Consider the following 11,297-nt stretch of genomic DNA (forward strand, 5'->3'; position numbering starts at 1 on the left):
AATCAAGTTAAGCTGAAGATTAACTTGAGTTGGGGAGTAGGGTCCATCTAACACCAGAGACTGCTGGGAACAAGCAGGAAGAATCCAGGAAGAGTTGCTTTCTGAAGCCTCCAGGAGGAACACGATCTGCCTACACCTTCATCTCACACCTTTCGTCTCCAGAACTGTTAAGAAAATGAATTTGGCTTGAAGCTACTTAAGACTTTCTACTGCAGCTGTAGAAAATGAACCCAGAGCCCAGAGGAAGAACTCAGAGAGCCCTGCTCAGGTGGGACTGTGCTTGGTTTCTTAGTCTGATTAGTGAGAACTCTAACAGCGAAAGAGAACTGCAGCTCCTTTAATCTCAGCACTCAGGGAGGCAGAGGCAGGCAGATCTCCGAGTTCCAGGCCAACCTAGTCTAAAAAGTCAGTCTAGGACAGGCAAGGCTACACAGAGAAACCCTGTCTGGAGAAAAAGAGAGAGAGAATGGCATTTGTATTTTGCATTCATTCGTGTCCTTTGTCTTTTTATTAGTTTTTATCCTTCTGCTGATTTTTAAATTAAAAAAATTTTTTTTACCCATGTACCTATGTAATTGTAGATATGTATAGACATTAACCTCCACTCAATTATTTCTCCCTATTTGGTTGGTTTTAGAAAAAAATTATTCATTTTTATTTTATGTGTCTGTTCGCCTGCATGTATGTCTGTATCACGAGTGTGCCTCGTGCTCGCAGAAGTCATAAAAAGGCATCAGATTCTCTGGCGCTGGAGTTAAGAGACAGTTGAGTTGCAATGAGTTGCAATGCGGTGTTGGGAACTGAACTCAGGTCCTCTGCAAGACAAATGTTCTTAACGGTTGAGCCATCTCTTCAGCCCCTAGCCATTTTTTTTTTTTTTTTAATAATTTACTGGTTCTTTCTCTCACAGATACAGATTTTATCTTCCCAACTATGAGGAATTTAACTATGGAACATCTAACACATACCAGATTCTTCTTTTTTTGTGTATGCTCCCTTTTTTGTTTGTTTTTCAAGACAAAGTTTTCCTGTGTAGCCCTAGCTGTCCTGAAGCTAGTTCTGAAGACCAGGCTGGCTTCAAACTCAAGAGATCTGCCACCCCTGCCTCCCAGGTGCTGGGATTAAAGCCCTGTGCCACCACACCCAGTCAAGATTCTTAATAAATATATAAGCATTTGCAGCAACTGTATTCGTACTTATAAAAATCTGCAAACAGCCCGTCTTTCAATCCATGACTGGATAACCAAACTAGTACACTAACAGTAAAAAGATGAACTATTGAAACATAGCAACAAGGATGATTCTGAATTGTGTATACTCAATTAAAAAGCTAACACTGGGCCAGGCATGGTAGCACATGTCTTTTATCTTAGCACTCAGAGGGCAAAGCAGGCAGATCTCTTGAGCTCAAGGCCAGCCTGGTCTAAAAATCAAGTTTAAGGAAAGCCAAGGCTACACAGCGGGAACCTGCCTCAAACAAAAAAGAAAGCTAAAGCTAAGAAACCATATGTTTTTCTTTACCGACATTCTGGAAATGGCAAAACTATGGAGACAGGAAGCAAATTAGCAGCTACAGGTACTAGATACGTGAAAACGCTTATACAGGAACATGAGCTGTAAAAGAATTCAAAACATGCTTGTTTGAATTGTTATCTGGGAGGCTCACTGCCTCCATCTGCTAACCGAGGCCTCGTCCTGGGAGTCTCTAGCCTCCGTACAATCTAACCTAGGCCTAGAGTGTTTTCAGCCTCTGACACTTACTGCTTAATAAGCTCACCCTTTCTTGCTCTTACTGAGCTGTCGGCTGGCTGGTTCAGCTCAGCTGTTCTGGCTCAAACTCCTCTCCCAGCTGACTTATTCAATTTGGTTTTTCTCTCAGCTTCTAAATTGTTCTGCTTGGTCTCAAACTAACTCCTGCAACCTTTTCTACTCTGGCTCCTTTTCATTCTCTGGCTTGCTGTTTTCCTCTCTCTGTAAAACTCTCCCAATAAAACTGCCTCCTCTCTCTTGTCCATTAAGAAGCTTCCCTTTTTTTCTCTTCTCAAGAGAGTTAGGCAGATCATACTCTATCAAGTCTTTCTCTGATTCGTCACCTTTTCTGCCACTCAATTAGACATCACTTTCAAACATGGGTGCTTCCTTCTACAAGTTAACTTCATCTTCATGTTTGGGGTTAAAGGTGTGTACCACACCTGGAAAAGCTTTTCTTTATTGGAAACTTCCTCTATACCAGGCTGACCTTGAACTGAGACCTGCTTGCCTCTGTCTCTTGCATTAAAGGTGTGTTTGTATTCCAGCCAAATCACACAGATCTAGGTCTTTGGATGTGATCTCTTGCCAGAGCAACCAGGTTCTGAATTAAAATTCCTCTACAATGAGTACATTTTTAGACATGAAGTTGTGTATATTTTGATAATGGGGACAGGTGCACTCCTGAAGCTATTTGTCAAAATTCAAAGACTATCTCCTAAAGGGGTAAAATTTAGCATATGTAAATTAATTAAAAAAAACATGATTAAAAAGCTACGATTTTTAGGATCATTGTGTTTAAAACCAAATAAATTGTTCATACCTCATAGATGAATGGGTCTCTAGAGACTCCGTTCTTTTCTTCATTAAATTCCCTGAAATGCAGAACCATGTATGAAAAATAGAGCTGCTGGGGCTGTCTTGTTATTTAAACTCAGAAATTAGCTTAGCACTTCATTTATTAGTGTAAAGGCTTAGTTCTTACAACAGCTCTAAGGATAGCTACAGAAAGGGAAACAATTAGACTGGGAAAAGATAAGAGGTCAGAAGGCGACACTGGGCCCTTCCACCAAAGCTGGAGCTGCAGGCGGCTGTGACGCACCAAAAGTACGTCAGTCCTATTTTGTGATTACTGTATTCAACAGTGATCTCAAAGCACGTAAAAAAAGTATGAGCCATTAGCCGACTCAAATAAAACACCAAAATGTATACCAGCCTAATCTACAGGGAAAAGGAGCTCTAGTTAGTGAAAGAGCCCAGCAGTTATCTCAGGGTACGTATGATTTTGATCTGACATCTGACCTAACCGGTCTAGGAACAAGAAAACACATGACTCTTATTATATTTTCTTACACCTGTGTGTGTGTGAGCGTGTGCTTGTGAGAGTCAGAGGACAAATTCGTGAGATATTTTCTCCTCCCACTATGTGGTCCCATGCCATACAACTTTTACCTGCTGAACCATCTCTCTGGCCCAAGACTCTGAATTTCTCTTAAAGATGGTTACCCTTTACATATAGTTCAAGGATAATGCTTAGTCATTCAGCAACTGTTTCCCAAGCACTCCTGCTAGTTACTAGGGATAGCAAACAAAACCGCAGTCTTGACAGGAATCCAAAAAGTAAACCATTAGTTATGGGGTACTGAGAGCTATGGGAGAAAAATAACTGTGAATGACTTGTAATATTTTAGAGACATGATAATGGCCCAAAGTAGAACAGTGGGGATGGGCAAGAACACAGAGACTGGGATCAATGGTAAAGTATGTGTCTAGCATGATCAAGGACCCCATCTCCAAGCCTCAGCAAAAAAAGAAAGCAACAAAAGTGGTGGGGAGGCAGGGAAAGGGGGAAAGAAGGAAGCTGGAGTCAGTTTGAGAACTCTTTTTTTCTACACCCCCCCCCCTTAAAGATTTATTTATTTATTTAAAGTAGATGAATGCTCTATCTGCATGTATACATGCAGGTCAGAAGAGTGCATCAGATCCCGGTATAGATGGTGTGAGCCACCACATGGGTGACTGGAAATTGAACTCAGGACCTCTGAAAGAGCAGACAGTGCTCTGAACCAATGAGCCCTCTCTCTAGCCCAGCTTTAGAATTCTTGAAGGAATTCTGGAGTTAAACATCATATTGGAAAGAATGGTAATTTCTTCCCAGGTTAGTGGCAATGACTTGGAGATGCCCTGAGAAACTTTTTTTTTAGGCACTGTGAGATACAATAAATGAAAACTTCTGAGTTTGTACATGGAAAGACAAACAACACCCAGGAAATAATTAGTAATGATAATTGGTCTAAGTAAATTTTATCCAACATAGAGCAAACATAGAGGCTGGGAACATAACTCAGGCATATGAGTGCTTCATATATGTGTGAAGTCCTCGGTTTCATTCCCAGCACCTCAAAAATTGGGCATAATGGTCCATGCCGGTAATGACAGCACACTGGAGATGGAGGCAGGATGGTTAGAGTCCAAACCTCTCCTTTGCTAGTAAGCCAGCCTGGGCTACATTAGACCACAACAGTTAAAACTAACAAAAGTTTCTAAGCTCAAAGACATCATTAGCTTCTTTCTCTTGAGTTCAAGGCCAGTCTGGTCTACAGAAAGAATTCCACGACAGCTGGGTGTACACAGAAAAACACACATGCTAGTTCATTTCCTATAAAATTAAAAAAGCATTACTGCTTTTGTAAACAGAAGATAGAGCAATGATGGCAGTTAAAAATTATAGCATTTAGAAAAAAATGGGCTATACCCAGCCAGCAACACCTTGAACCTAGAATTTATTAGAAAGGTAAACTTTTTGGGTTCACTTCAGACCTCTTAAATCACAAGCCTTGGAGGCAGGCGCCATCAATCTGTATTCTGACAACCCTCCAGGATGATTCTGATGAGTCACTGGCTCAGATGTTCAAGTTGACGGAATCCACTCGTAACATAAAGGAACAGAATGAATTCTTGCATGGTGGCCCACACCTCTAATGTCAGCCTCAGGAGGCTGGGCAGGAGGGTTGCTGGGAATTCTGTGTTTACTTTAGGCTATGAGAGACCCGCTCTCAAGAATATCAAGAAAAGAGTGAAACAGTCGTGTCTTTTAAAGCCAGCTCACGTTCTCGGTATCCTTACAAAGTGTAGCCCACACGGCAACTATCAGACTGGACACGCAATTTAGGAGCCACTCAACAGGCAGGAGAATGACAGCTAGTTCTCCGCACCCCGGGAGCCTCTACTTAGAAGCGTGCGCATCCGCAAGACGAGTAAATTGACCTTTCCTCGTTTGTCGCCTCGACTCTCTTGGGTGAATCCTGACGTTTTCTCGGGAGGCGAGCGGCTGGGCCGCACAGCGGAGACCCGCCTCCCCAGCCCAGACCACAGCAAAGCGGCAGAGCGCGGAACCTTCGGCTGCGGCGAGGACTCGGGGGACAGAGGCCGAGAGCGACAAGTGCCATCCCTTTCCCCAAACACAACTCACTGCAGAAGGCCAGAGTAAAACCTCTCGGCTGCGCCGTTCGTACGGGCCCACATCCCGCCCGGGACGCGGTCCATCCCGGAGCAGCTGAACCGAAGCGCGCGCCCCGCCGTGACGTCAGAGGCCGTGACCCCGCCCCGCCGGAACTACACCACAGTATTAAGTTACGCCTGGACTCAACGCTGACACCTCATTTCAAGTTATTAAAGCGTCCCTTGATACTTACTCTTCCAAAAGTCTTCCACGTCTGTCAGGGGGGGAAAAAAAAAGTTAAAAGAGATATTCTGACGGGAGGTGGGGGGGGGGGAGCAGGAAATCTCATCTCGCGAGATTTCGTTGAGCTACGAATTACTCCGCGAAAAGAAGTCCCTCGTTTCTAATGATCCTTTTTGGCTTTAAAAAAGAATAGATACAGAGTTTTAACACACGTAACGTAATGATATGATTGTTTTTAAATATTTCAGTGTCGTAGAGCGTTAGCTTGTGCCTCGGGCTTGGCTTTGTCGCGAGGCAGGGCGCTGGAGAGGAGTGTAAGGATATATACAGAGTAGCAGTGAGAGGCATTTCCTTTTCCTGTGGGAGCAGCCGGGTCGAGAGGATCGTGGCCTTCTCCTCTCCCCGCCATGGTGAGTGACGGGCTTCCATAGCAGACTTTGCCCTGCATTCTGGGCACTGTGGGGCAGGGTGGAGGGGCAGAGCATGGAGCCTGGCAGAGAGGAGGCAAAGGGGGGATTTCCTGGCGCCTTTCATGGTTGGGAGCTGGGTTGTGGGCACTGCGGCAGCCATCTTAGAGGCAACGTGGGAGACCGCGCAGGGTGGATGGCAGAGGCACCTTTGTGATCCTCGCTTTCCTTAATTCTAGGGAAACAAGGCTTCTGGAAACCCAACCGGTGCCGGAGGCTTGTCAGGGGTTGGGGGTCGCCCGACGGCAACTCGGCATGGGCCTTGGCGCGGCATGTGCTTGCCGTCCAGTGAAGTTGCAATGCCTCCATCTCCAAAGAAAAGTGTGGAGGGAAAGCGTTGTCTCTGCCTCTGTGAAATCGTTTTTAGAAAAGCAAGGTCTCCAATGCTTAAATCTAGGTGCCTGAACCTTAAGCCAGTTAACAGACAGTAGTTAAAACTGTTTTTCCACAAACATTCATCTCTGCCTCACTTAAAACGGGTTAAGGTTGATCTGACCACAGTGAATTAAACGTTGGAGACAGGCCTGAGGTGCATCTTTAAATTGATCATGGATAGATTAGTGATAACTTTAGGGAGAGAAGATGGAACAGGTGCTTCTGATCGCGGAATCTGAAAAGCATATAGGACATGAGGTCAGAGAGAAGTAAGCAGGTGTTCTGAAACATCCTCAGGTGAGAGTCTTTGCGGAGTTGAAGACAAAGTGGCTATGAGATTGAAGGGGGAAATGGAATAGTGGACAAATGTGGCCTCGCAGGCAAGGTTTCCTGAAGTTGGAGGGTAAAGTTTATATGATCTCATTAAATAGTACCTTAAAACTTTTGGGGGGGGATTGGGATTTGAGGCAGAGTTTCTGTGTCTAGCTTTGGCTGTCCTGGACTCTGTAGACCAGGGTGGCCTCATTCACAGAGATCAGTTCCGCACATTTAATGATGAGAAGAGTTTGCCTCCAATGTTGTGGATATAAATACGCTTTTGTTCTCTCAAGTGAATATTCCTTATTAAAGCATGATATGGTTCTGTTGGGGGATTTTGTGTAATTATGTACTGGCTTGTGGCTTGTTAACTATATTTGTTTGCAAGTCTTACATATGTACTTAGAAAAATCTAGGTTTCAGATCCAGGAGATAATACTTGCTTTGTGTCTTATTTAGCTTTCTCTTCCCTTCCAGGCTTGTGCCCGTCCCCTCATATCAGTGTACTCTGAAAAGGGGGAGTCATCTGGCAAGAATGTCAAATTGCCAGCTGTGTTTAAAGCCCCTATTCGACCGGATATTGTGAACTTTGTGCACACCAACCTGAGGAAAAACAACAGACAGCCCTATGCCGTCAGTGAATTGGCAGGTATGGACTTAATTTATCATGGGTATGCTCTTTGAGAAATTGTTTGCAGTTGGTGATGAAATCCCATTGGTCCGTGTTTCTGAACCATATGATTTGCCTTGGCTATTCTGATACTGCCTTAATCATCATGAAGTAAGTCTTGAGTTAAAATGGCTTAGTACCTAAAACTTCTCTCTTCTTAATTTTAGGTCACCAGACCAGTGCTGAGTCTTGGGGTACTGGCAGAGCTGTGGCTCGAATTCCAAGAGTTCGAGGTGGTGGGACCCACCGTTCTGGCCAGGGTGCCTTTGGAAATGTATCCTGTTTCTCTAGTTGTCAGCATTTGCGGTTAACCAATTGGACTTAGACTTGGATTATTACTCTTTAATAAGGATCAGATTGCTAGACAACAATCTGGAGATGTTTTATGAGGGATAACTTGCAGTGATGTCGTAATTTGCGTCTTACTCTGTTCACAGTGACAGTTGCCTGCTGTCAGTAAGCTGGTTCAGAAGGTTGACGAACATTGTTACTGAGCAAGTCATAACTTTGTTAATTCTCCAAATTTGAAAAAATGTTTATTCTTGACGAGGAAAACAGATGTGTCGTGGGGGCCGCATGTTTGCGCCAACCAAAACCTGGCGTCGTTGGCACCGCAGAGTGAACACAACCCAAAAGCGATATGCCATCTGTTCTGCTCTGGCTGCCTCAGCCTTACCAGCTTTGGTGATGTCTAAAGGTCTGTAATGCTTTGGTATAGGATGTTTTGTTCTATCTTGCACCTTAAACTTTGTTAAGTGAATTGCTTCTGTGAGTTGTTTCTGCTTGCTTCAATCTAGTAAGCCTTAGATTAACTGTCAAAATGATGAAACTCCACTAAATTGGTCCGTGTTTCTGAACTCCATGATATTAGTGGAAATTCTGATCTGGCAGACTGCATGCTGTTTTTATTTGGGAGTATGGAAAGAGATGAGATGCTAGGCAATGTAGAGCCAGGAGAGACCTGTCAAAAATTGAGACTTTGCTATTAAGTATTATTTTGGCCTTGTTAGGTCATCGAATTGAGGAAGTTCCTGAGCTGCCTTTGGTGGTGGAAGATAAGGTTGAGGGTTACAAGAAGACCAAGGAGGCTGTTCAGTTGCTTAAGAAACTTAAAGCCTGGAATGACATCAAAAAGGTAGGTTGAGCATGTATGCTCCCAGTCTGGTGCTCACACTGTGAGATTCTGGTTTGAATAAGTTGAGGTTTAAAGGTAGGTGGTCAGACTTGAGCTGTTATTGGATATTGACAACAGAAGCTACCTTTCAAAGGGATAGTTGTGGTTAATCAAGTTCTCTGTAGGTCACCTATCGAGTGCAGTGTAGGTGTCATTTCTGTTATTTAGAGAATAGTAATTAAGAAACATTGGGCACTATCGTCACATTTATTCATCTGTATAAGCAAGAAGACAATGTGAATTCTTTTTGCCATCTTTTTTCTTACAGAAAGGGCTTGATGAAAATTTTGCTTGCAATGATGTTGTAATTTGCGTCTTACTCTGTTTTCAGTGACAGTTGCCTGCTGTCATTAAGCTGAGTCAGAAGGTTGACGAAGATTATTACTGAGCAAGTCATAACCATTTGGTAATTGAGATCTGAGACATGGAATAGAAAAAATTGAATTTCTAGGTATCAAACAGATCATGAGGCTTAGCTGAAAACTTGTTTACTTGCTGAGACATCGTTCTGGCTCAGCTTGTTTTTAAATTGATCTGCTAGAAAGGTTGTACCTCTCTCTAGGTCTATGCTTCTCAGAGGATGAGAGCTGGCAAGGGCAAAATGAGAAACCGACGGCGCATCCAGCGCAGGGGGCCGTGCATCATCTATAATGAAGACAGTGGAATCATCAAGGCCTTCAGGAACATCCCTGGTAAATTCTTGTACACGTTTTAACTGCCTGTTCTTCGTAAGCTCACTCAGATGTGGTTATGATGAGATTCCACTTCATGGTCCGTGTTTCTGAAATAATAATGATTTTGTGGAAGTTCTGATGCCTAGATGAATGAGTTCATCCAGTATGATGGCCTAAGACTCACAGCCATAGAAATCTTATTTCCCCTGTTGAGTAATGCAGGTTTCCCGATCTTTCCTTTAAAAGGTATTACTCTGCTTAATGTAAGCAAGTTGAACATTTTGAAACTTGCTCCTGGTGGGCATGTGGGACGTTTCTGCATTTGGACTGAAAGTGCTTTCCGGAAGTTAGACGAATTATATGGCACTTGGCGTAAGGCTGCTACCCTCAAGAGTAACTATAAGTGAGTTTCTTTTTATTTTATGTACATTGGTGTTTTGACTGCACGGATGTCTGCGAGAGAGTGTCAGACCTCCCAAAATGGTGGTTGTAGGCAGTTGTGACCTGCCATGTTGCTAGGGATTGAATCTGGGTCCTATGGGAGAGTAGTAGCCAGTGGTTTTTTGTTTGTGTGAGACAGGGTTTCTCTGTGTGTTAGTCTTGGCTGTCCTGTGACTTGCTGTATAGACCGCCTGCCTTAGGATTACTGGAGTGTGCCTCACCCAGCTGCCATATCTCCTGCCTCACATTTTTTCTAACTTATACATTAATTTTTTTAAATATATTTCCTATTGCTTGGAGGGGTAATGTTCATCCATGATTATGAAAATTAAGGTGGAAGTTGCCTAGAGAGCTAAGCTCTTTAAATTATAATTCCTATGGTTTATGTTCAGTTAGATAAGAATATGGACTTGTGGGGTTTTTTTTTCCCCTCAGCCTTCCCATGCACAAGATGATGAACACAGACCTTAGCAGAATCTTGAAAAGCCCGGAAATCCAAAGAGCCCTCCGAGCACCACGGTAAGTTTTGAAGCTTGCCGCACAACATTTGATACAGCCCCCTTTGACTTTTTAAAGAAACACATGTTGATTGAATGCCACCTCTTTATAGCAAGAAGATTCAGCGTAGAGTCTTGAAGAAGAATCCACTGAAGAACCTGAGAATCATGTTGAAGCTGAACCCTTATGCAAAGACTATGCGCAGGAATACCATTCTTCGCCAGGCCAGAAATGTAAGCCATAATTTGCTGTCTCAAGCTATGTTTTGTTTTGTTTTTTAATTTGATACTTTTTATTTCCCCTGAGACAGTCTCTTTGTATGGCCCTGGCTGTCCTGGAATTCATTGTGTTTAAGCCAGGCTGCACTGCAAACGACCCATCACCTGCTTCTTCCTTCCCTAAGTGCTGGGTTGAAAGATGTGTGTCGATTCACTTATTTGAAGGCTTAAAATTTTAATTCTCTACTTCCACCTCTCCCCCCCCCCCAGCACAAACTTCGCGTGAAGAAACTGGAAGCAGCAGCAGCAGCACTGGCAGCCAAGTCAGAGAAGGTTGTGGCAGAGAAGGGGGCTGCAGGCAAGAAAGAAAAGAAGCCTGTAGATGTCAAGAAGATGAAGAAGCCTTCAGGAAAGAAGGCTGCCCCAGTCAAGAAGCCAGCAGCTGAGAAGAAGCCAGCAGAGAAGAAACCTACTGCAGAAGAAAAAAAGCCTGCTGCATAAACTATTAAAATTTGTATCATTCCATAGAACAAATAGAGACAGGTCTATTTGAATAAAAACCTAATCAAAGATGCAGTGAGAAACAATTTGTGTGAATCTTAATTATGGATTTCCCAAAGACTTTTTTTTTTTTTTTAAGCAGGAATGGTGGTGGTGGAAGTGTCATTACATGTGGAAATAGTTTTCTATGGATCAAGCTTAGCTCATCAGGATTGCAGAACAAGAACTTTATTTTTAATAAAATTTCATCCTCGAGGCTGTAATTTGTACAATGTTATATTGTGGTATAAAATGAATTTGGGATTTCCTCAAACCTGAAATGAAACTGAGTCTATTAGTACCAGATGTTATAAGACTTGTTTGTGAAGCATGAAAATATCAGGAAATCCCAAAGGGCCAGGGTCTATGAATAGTGCAATTAGAGTACCCACCAGAGAGCATGATGTTACAAAGAGCCTCCAGTGCATGGAAAACAAATGGTTTTTCAATAGAGGGGTAGCTTTGGACCTCAGTACTTGTTTAATGGT

At 43.2% G+C, this 11,297-nt stretch overlaps 2 protein-coding genes and 5 non-coding genes across 10 annotated transcripts in view; 6 read left to right on the forward strand and 1 right to left on the reverse strand.

The window, feature by feature from the left end:
• Zwilch (zwilch kinetochore protein) overlaps positions 1 to 5,462 on the reverse strand; it is a 34,950-nt gene extending 29,488 nt beyond the window's left edge. For 2 of the 4 annotated variants that reach the window (XM_055597459.1, XM_055597450.1), the window contains exons 1-2: positions 5,222 to 5,324; positions 2,573 to 2,624 (exon numbers count right to left, since the gene is read on the reverse strand). In XM_055597459.1, coding sequence (XP_055453434.1) covers positions 2,573 to 2,624; positions 5,222 to 5,295 — 126 coding nt within the window. In that variant the 5' untranslated portion in view covers positions 5,296 to 5,324. Of the gene's footprint in view, positions 1 to 2,572; positions 2,625 to 5,221; positions 5,325 to 5,444 lie in introns of those variants that run through there. The other 2 variants (XM_055597465.1, XM_055597468.1) reach the window with 2 other exon arrangements.
• A 297-nt stretch (positions 5,463 to 5,759) lies between these two features.
• Rpl4 (ribosomal protein L4) lies at positions 5,760 to 10,845 on the forward strand. The gene is made up of 10 exons (XM_055597115.1): positions 5,760 to 5,844; positions 7,072 to 7,243; positions 7,432 to 7,538; positions 7,823 to 7,961; positions 8,275 to 8,399; positions 9,001 to 9,130; positions 9,359 to 9,515; positions 9,989 to 10,072; positions 10,164 to 10,284; positions 10,540 to 10,845. The coding sequence occupies exons 1-10, from the start codon at positions 5,842 to 5,844 to the stop codon at positions 10,768 to 10,770; spliced, it is 1,269 nt and encodes a 422-aa protein (XP_055453090.1). The 5' UTR covers positions 5,760 to 5,841; the 3' UTR covers positions 10,771 to 10,845.
• LOC129670339 (small nucleolar RNA SNORD18) lies at positions 7,291 to 7,358 on the forward strand. Its single transcript, XR_008719171.1, has one exon. It is a non-coding gene; the product is annotated as a small nucleolar RNA SNORD18 (small nucleolar RNA).
• LOC129670342 (small nucleolar RNA SNORD16) lies at positions 7,663 to 7,761 on the forward strand. Its single transcript, XR_008719174.1, has one exon. It is a non-coding gene; the product is annotated as a small nucleolar RNA SNORD16 (small nucleolar RNA).
• LOC129670338 (small nucleolar RNA SNORD18) lies at positions 8,080 to 8,151 on the forward strand. The gene has a single exon (XR_008719170.1). It is a non-coding gene; the product is annotated as a small nucleolar RNA SNORD18 (small nucleolar RNA).
• Positions 8,731 to 8,829, forward strand: LOC129670340 (small nucleolar RNA SNORD16). Its single transcript, XR_008719172.1, has one exon. It is a non-coding gene; the product is annotated as a small nucleolar RNA SNORD16 (small nucleolar RNA).
• On the forward strand, positions 9,184 to 9,255 carry LOC129670336 (small nucleolar RNA SNORD18). Its single transcript, XR_008719169.1, has one exon. It is a non-coding gene; the product is annotated as a small nucleolar RNA SNORD18 (small nucleolar RNA).
• Positions 10,846 to 11,297: the final 452 nt, after the last annotated feature.

This window comes from Psammomys obesus, unplaced genomic scaffold (genome assembly GCF_907164565.1).
Source record: "Psammomys obesus unplaced genomic scaffold, mPsaObe1.curated_primary_1811, whole genome shotgun sequence".
Taxonomy (NCBI): domain Eukaryota; kingdom Metazoa; phylum Chordata; class Mammalia; order Rodentia; family Muridae; genus Psammomys; species Psammomys obesus.